Here is a 6346-nt window from a genome sequence, read left to right as displayed (position 1 = left end):
GACCGGACATCTGGAGCGTGGACAATTATGGGGGCCCAACATCGGAAAATCGGGATGGGTCCTGCTTTGATACCATGTTAAATAGACTTTTGGCCTAACTCAACCCCCAAAGCTAGCTCAAGAGGTGAGGATTGCCCAAGTCCATATAAGGAGACCACCCATCCCCTTCATTGTCAATGTGGGACTCAACAAACAGTTAGTATCCTAGAAAATCAGTAGTCTGCACGAGACACGACTTCCATGATGAAATCATTTTTGTCGGATTGCCTTCTAGTATTGAGTGAAAGTGACACTTTGGTACAAATGAATCTCTACTTGAGTAGAGCTTCATGTTTGTTTCTGTGGTATTACAATAAGAGTGTCTAACCTGGTCTAAGGTATATAGACTGAATTAAGGATATATGAAATTTCCTGGGAACCTCCAAATCTTAGTAGCCAACGATGTTAATAAATCAACCTCATTTTCTCAAGACCCACCCAAAAGAATCATTTTCCTACAGTATTATTTTATTTACCTCATCAAAACCTAAATCCTTTGGTTCTTCTTCCCATTTCTTTTATCATATGTTTATTCCTATTTCCTCATGTGTATGCTGGTTTTTGAGTTTACAGGATGCACGTCATCCCAAATTGTCAGGTGCTGCAGTTTTTGTGAAAAAGCTGCATGATCTTGCAGGCAAGTTTGATGTTTGTTGATATGTTAGGAAACTCGATTAACTTGCATGTTAAAGTTCTAAGGACTTGAGATTTCTTTTAATGCTGCAGTTCAGAAGAGGGGCTATGTAGATCTGCATGAGATGGCAAAGGAAGATACATCATCTTGTCACTATGGATCCACTCTTCCAAAAGATTCAACTTGTAGTTTGCCTTGCAGTTGGACTGAAACAGATCCTTCTACTTTTCTTATTCGTGGGTTGACCTACCTAGATGATCGTAAGAAGGTGAGGTCTCATTTGATTCAGCTTTCTCACTTAGCTTACCATAAGCATGTTCTGGTTCAATTGTTGTGGTCCCCATCTCTTAATTGATTGATCTTGGACTTTTGGGATGGTTCCATTATTTAGTGGACACATACAGTTCGGTTTTTCTGTGGACTAAAGATTAAGGTCTGAGATTTGCCTTCTAATCATTACATAGAAACAGCATGCAGAACATGCTATACCACAACTCACAGCCGAATGTTAGTCAAGCTGCATTAAAGGAAACAGTATTACTTGTAAATCCTGCACGCTACTTGGCTAGGTGTCTGCTATGCTGGAGAGCATGTGGATTTTTGGTGTTCTTTTCTTTATTAACGTCAAAAGATTCTTAAGTTTGCTACTGTAATCAGAATCTAGATACTTCCTCGTGTTATTATTCCATTTTATCATTCTGCCTCTCTTATACAGATTAAGGCAAAAGGCACCTTGATGCAAATGGTGGGTGCAGATTGGTTGAAGTCTGACAAACGGGAAGATGATCTAGGTGGTCGGCCTGGGGGCATTGTTCAGGTTTCTTCTGTTATGCAATAAAATAGAGTGATCATATTGTTTAATTTCTATGGGCCTACTGCTCACTATCTTTTATCTGCAGAAATATGCAGCAAAGGGTGGTCCGGAATTCTTCTTCATTGTGCACATACAGGTATGACTTCTCTTGTTTCCTTCATATACTTTGATTTCCTATAAAGCTGCCACCCAAATGCTTCATTTTGCGGTATATCATTTGTGTTCAGGTCCCAGGTACAACAACATATAGTCTTGCTCTCTACTATATGATGGATACCCCTTTAGAAGATTCACCTTTGCTGGAGAGTTTTGTCAAAGGAGATGATGCTTATAGAAACTCGAGGTTCAAGCTGATACCATACATATCCAAGGTTTGTTTTTTGCAGATTGGGACTGAACAAAATAACTTTTCATATAAGACTAACATATTTTCTCTAAGTTGCTTAGTCCATTTAGCACATCAACATTCATGTGCCATGTGAACTGGTCCATATCATTTTGCACTTCTCTTCTGTTGCATCTCAGCTATTAAGCATACCGTAGCTAGCTAGTGTGCTTAATTTTTAGCAAAACTGAATGTCTTCTTTTGGTGTTTCTACAGACAGGTTTTCATAGAGATTTTAAAATTGATTAATTTATTTTGTGCAAATGATTATACCTAGAAATACCAGATGAATATTAACAACGGTAAATCTTTCAATTTCAAAGGTCTAGAGATATTACAAAGTATGATGGCCAAAGAAATTCTTTTTGGGCCTACATAAATGCAGAAAGGTCGTCTAGAAAGACACAGGGATGCTACATGTTTAAGTTATTATAGGTGGATGCTGCATGCTTGGTTTATTATTCGGAAACCCATGTCCTGTTTTCCATACAGAAGATTGTAAAGTTTGCTAATAGTTGTTAACACATTTTGGTTGCACTATCTGTTTTTGTTAGCATTTCTGATAGTACTTTGGACATATCTCATACTTTTTGTCCCAACTGCTGGATGCTTTGAAATATTCCATCAATTAATGTACAGTGGTTGTATTTACATGAGCTTTCATTTTTCAGGGACCATGGATAGTCAAGCAGAGTGTTGGGAAGAAAGCTTGTCTTATAGGTCAAGCACTGGAAATTAATTATTTTCGTGGAAAGAACTACATAGAGGTAAGTTTCGGCACTAAATGATGCAAACTGTTGTTGTAATGTTAGGAACTGATGCTTGTGCAGGTAGATGTTCATGGTTAAGGATTTCTGAACATTACCACTGTGGTAAAGAATAGTTTTTGTGCTCTTTTTAAAAAAGTAGTATATACTATTTCGTGTTAACTATCTTTAGAACTATAAGTGGAACCTGAAGCTAATATTGACCAACATCACCATGTTAGCTATTGTGCTCTCTCATTCGTAAACCTGAAAAGTTAAGTTGTAATTTCAGCTTGGTATAGATATTGGCTCATCTACTGTGGCAAGAGGTGTTGTCAGCCTTGTTGTTGGTTACCTGAGCAATTTAGTTATTGAGATGGCCTTTCTTGTCCAGGTAAAATTTCATATCCTTATTCTCCATCTAGACAGGTGCTTTAACTCGTGATGTGATGATCATAGCATGTCGATATGGTTATTAAAGCGCATTGGCGATCTTTCTCTACAGGCCAACACGCCGGAAGAGCTCCCTGAATATCTTCTAGGGACCTGCCGTCTTAACCATCTGGATGTTACTAAAGCTGTTCAAGTGAAACCATGATTTCTAATACATTCAGTTTCTAGGTAATTAGTCCAGAAGCTTACAGGAAGCTAGGGTTATTCATTTGCACAGGAAATATGAATGACACCTTATATAAAAATACAGAACTGGTGTAAAGTGACTAGTGAAAGTCCAATTCTTTGATTCAATCAAAAGCCACACCAGCAGTGTGCTGCATTAATGTTTGTTGTATAGTCAACAAAATTGTGCTGTTTTCTAGTTTTTGGTAAACCCCATTGTGGGAACATTGCTTTTCTTTCTTTTCCATTATTAAATGCAATGCTTTCTCTTAAGAAAAGAACCAAATGGTGGTGTTGGGGAAATGAGATTTATGATGTAATGCATGTGCCTCAAAGGGGAAAGCTCTAGAGAAGAAGTAACAATGAAAGAAGTAAAGGATGGCTTTGACCCTAGGGAACTGTACATGTGGGGATGTCTGCCTTAGTCTTGGTTTTTGAGTTATCAGGCATTAGACTTCTATGCCTCAGTGCCTTTTTCCTGTTTTTCTTTTAATAACTTGAGGTGTTGGGGATGATCCTGAACTACGTCCATTCAAGTATTCTTGCCCTTACCCTTTCGGTCGAGCACAACCTCCCGAATGAGGCAAAATGGGCAACGGGGATCAACTTCCAGGACAGGAAAGGGTGATCCTTCTATTTATTTGAGAGACGCTTCATTTAATCTATTGAGTATCTACTATCTTTCAGATAACTCTGTCTATTAAGATTAGGTAGATTTATATACTAGTAGTTACTTCCTCCGATCCACAATAAGTGGCCATTTTATATTTTTATTTTGGTCTAAAATAAGTGTCCATTTATATAATCAAGAAGGAATTAATTTTGTTTTTCCAAAATTTGCCCTTATTTACATATTCCAATGTGTCAAGATAACAATTAATTAAGATTAATTTAATAAATACATCTTTTTTTCTCTAAGAGTTTATATTTCTTTAATGAGTGTGCCAAAGATAAAATGAGTTTATTGTACGCTTCAAATTCTGATCTTCCGGTCAAGATCTGTCCTTTAAGAATTAAATATGATGTTAAAAACTGTTTTCTTGTTAAATGGTTGAAGCGGAAAGATGCAAAACTTAGGGGAAGTAAAACCACAAGGATAAAGGTTAAGTTTGTGTCATCGTTGTTGTGGTTATTCTTGTTTAATAATTTGGTGTTTGAAATTGATTGATCCCATTAATCCGTATTTGTGTTGTAGAAAGCCCTTGCTCTCCGCCAAAGAGGACTATAATCGAGGACTTGAATTCGACAACTCTAATTAATGGCCAAAAAAGTTTTTATTATTCCACCATATTTCTTGGTATTAGTTTGCCTTAATGTGGAACAAATAGAATGTGAGTGAGGCATATATGAACATAATGACACGTGTTGAGACTTGAGATGAAGGATAAATACCTCCTATATTAAAAGTGAATCAGTAAGTTGTCTCGTTGAAGGGGAGCTTTGGCGTAAATGGTAAAGTTGCTGTCATGTGACCACTGACCAGGAGATCATGAGTTCAAGCCGTGGAAACAACTTCTTCCATAAATGCATAACTTTATAGTATTAAAAAGTGAATGAGGACTTCCATTTTCAATCCTTAAATGTGTATAGTAATGCATAATATACAATATTTTGATATATAATTATTTTTAAACCATTGACCAAATGTGTAAGTTGCCCAAAAAAGGGATAAATAATACTGTAATAAATACCACATATTAAATTACAAAAAAAATATGTATGCATTAAAGTTTTACAAGTCAGAGAAGAAAAAAAAAGGGGAAAGAGTATTAAGGACAAAATTAAAGTTGTAGACATCCAACTCTTGCATAATCCGGGTCAAGGATTACTTTTCCAATTTATTACTGGTAAAGTTTATTTATTGAAAAGCAAACACTAAAAAGATGCCTTAAAAAAAAAATACTCCACCAAGTGCAAGTGCAAAAGTGGTGGATTCCACTACTGCTAGTCTAAAACGAACAATTAAGACTTAAGAGTAAAAGTCCACTGCTAGTTTGAATTTCTTTTTTAGGATTTTACCATTTTATGGCTAAGGGTCTGTATTTCCAAAATTGCTTGAAACGTAAAAAATATTACCATAAATATTTGAAACGTAAACATTTTTGTACTAAATCGTAGATTGAAACGTAACATCAGAAATATTTTCATGAGGCACTCATTATTTAATATCTTAAATAACACTTTCTTCATCAAAAGTGAAAAAGTTAATTTTCAAATAATTCATTTTCTTCTAATTATCTTAAATTATAACTTCATATTACTATTATTGTTAATAAACTTTACAAATTTATCCTATATTTGTATTAAAGAAAAATAATAAATACCCGATAAAATAATCAAAGTTTGTTCAAGCTGACTAGGACATATCGTGGTTCAAGAGAGTATTTTTACTATTACAATTACAATTATTATTATTATTATTAATTTTAGTATTATTATTATTATCTAACATAGTAATTTTTTTTTCAAAAGATATTTTCCACTCAATAATTAAATATCACTAAAATATTTTTCATATAAATGTCTTTTTGACTTTGACTTTCTTCATTTTCTGTTTTATTAATTAAGAAAACACAAAAATCCCTTCACACTGATCAGCGAAACAGTGTTTCGAATTTTCCGGGGAAAAGCTCCGTGGTTAGATTCCGGATACTTCTCCGATCGGAGAGGTTGCCGGCGGCGAAGTGGACCCCTCAACCCCCCAATTCCTGAATGTGGAGGAGTTTTGTCTGGTTTTGTGCATATTTATGAGCACGAGATCTCGAAATTCCATAAACAGGCTAGCCCCATTTTTTTTCTCAATTCTCTTTCTTTCATGCATCCCCCCTATATTTATGTGTTTTTTTTGTGTGTTGTGTGTGAGAGAGAGTGGATTTCAGCTCGTTGAATTTTAAAAGGTAATTAACCCCCACCCCCTCACACACCTACAGAGGAAAAAAAAAAAGGAAAAAGAAAAGATTTTTACGTTGTGTTTGGTGTTTTGATAGATTGGTGGGTGTTTATTTTGGATAAGTGATCATTTTCCACTGTTAAAGGTTGAATTTTTACTGGGATTCTTGAATGGTTATGAGTATTTGCCCTGTGAATTCAGTTAGTTGTATGTTATAGGT

The 6346-nt window shown here is 35.3% G+C and overlaps 2 protein-coding genes across 4 annotated transcripts in view; both read left to right on the top strand.

The window, feature by feature from the left end:
* Positions 1 to 549: 549 nt before the first annotated feature.
* Positions 550 to 3472, top strand: LOC109220864 (protein ENHANCED DISEASE RESISTANCE 2-like). The gene is made up of 8 exons (XM_019385335.1): positions 550 to 676; positions 766 to 941; positions 1389 to 1490; positions 1573 to 1623; positions 1715 to 1858; positions 2544 to 2639; positions 2911 to 3012; positions 3124 to 3472. Exons 1-8 carry the CDS (start codon positions 565 to 567, stop codon positions 3214 to 3216), a joined length of 876 nt encoding a protein of 291 aa, XP_019240880.1. The 5' UTR covers positions 550 to 564; the 3' UTR covers positions 3217 to 3472.
* Positions 3473 to 5795: 2323 nt separating this feature from the next.
* Positions 5796 to 6346, top strand: part of LOC109220863 (protein-tyrosine sulfotransferase) — an 8116-nt gene continuing 7565 nt past the window's right edge. For 2 of the 3 annotated variants that reach the window (XM_019385331.1, XM_019385334.1), the window contains exon 1: positions 5796 to 6015. The gene's annotated coding sequence lies outside the window, so the exon portion shown is untranslated. Of the gene's footprint in view, positions 6016 to 6035; positions 6134 to 6346 lie in introns of those variants that run through there. The other variant, XM_019385332.1, reaches the window with a different exon arrangement.

Source organism: Nicotiana attenuata, unplaced genomic scaffold, assembly GCF_001879085.1.
Source record: "Nicotiana attenuata strain UT unplaced genomic scaffold, NIATTr2, whole genome shotgun sequence".
In the NCBI taxonomy this organism is placed as follows: Eukaryota; Viridiplantae; Streptophyta; class Magnoliopsida; order Solanales; family Solanaceae; genus Nicotiana; species Nicotiana attenuata.
This window is presented reverse-complemented; position numbering and strand designations above follow the sequence as displayed.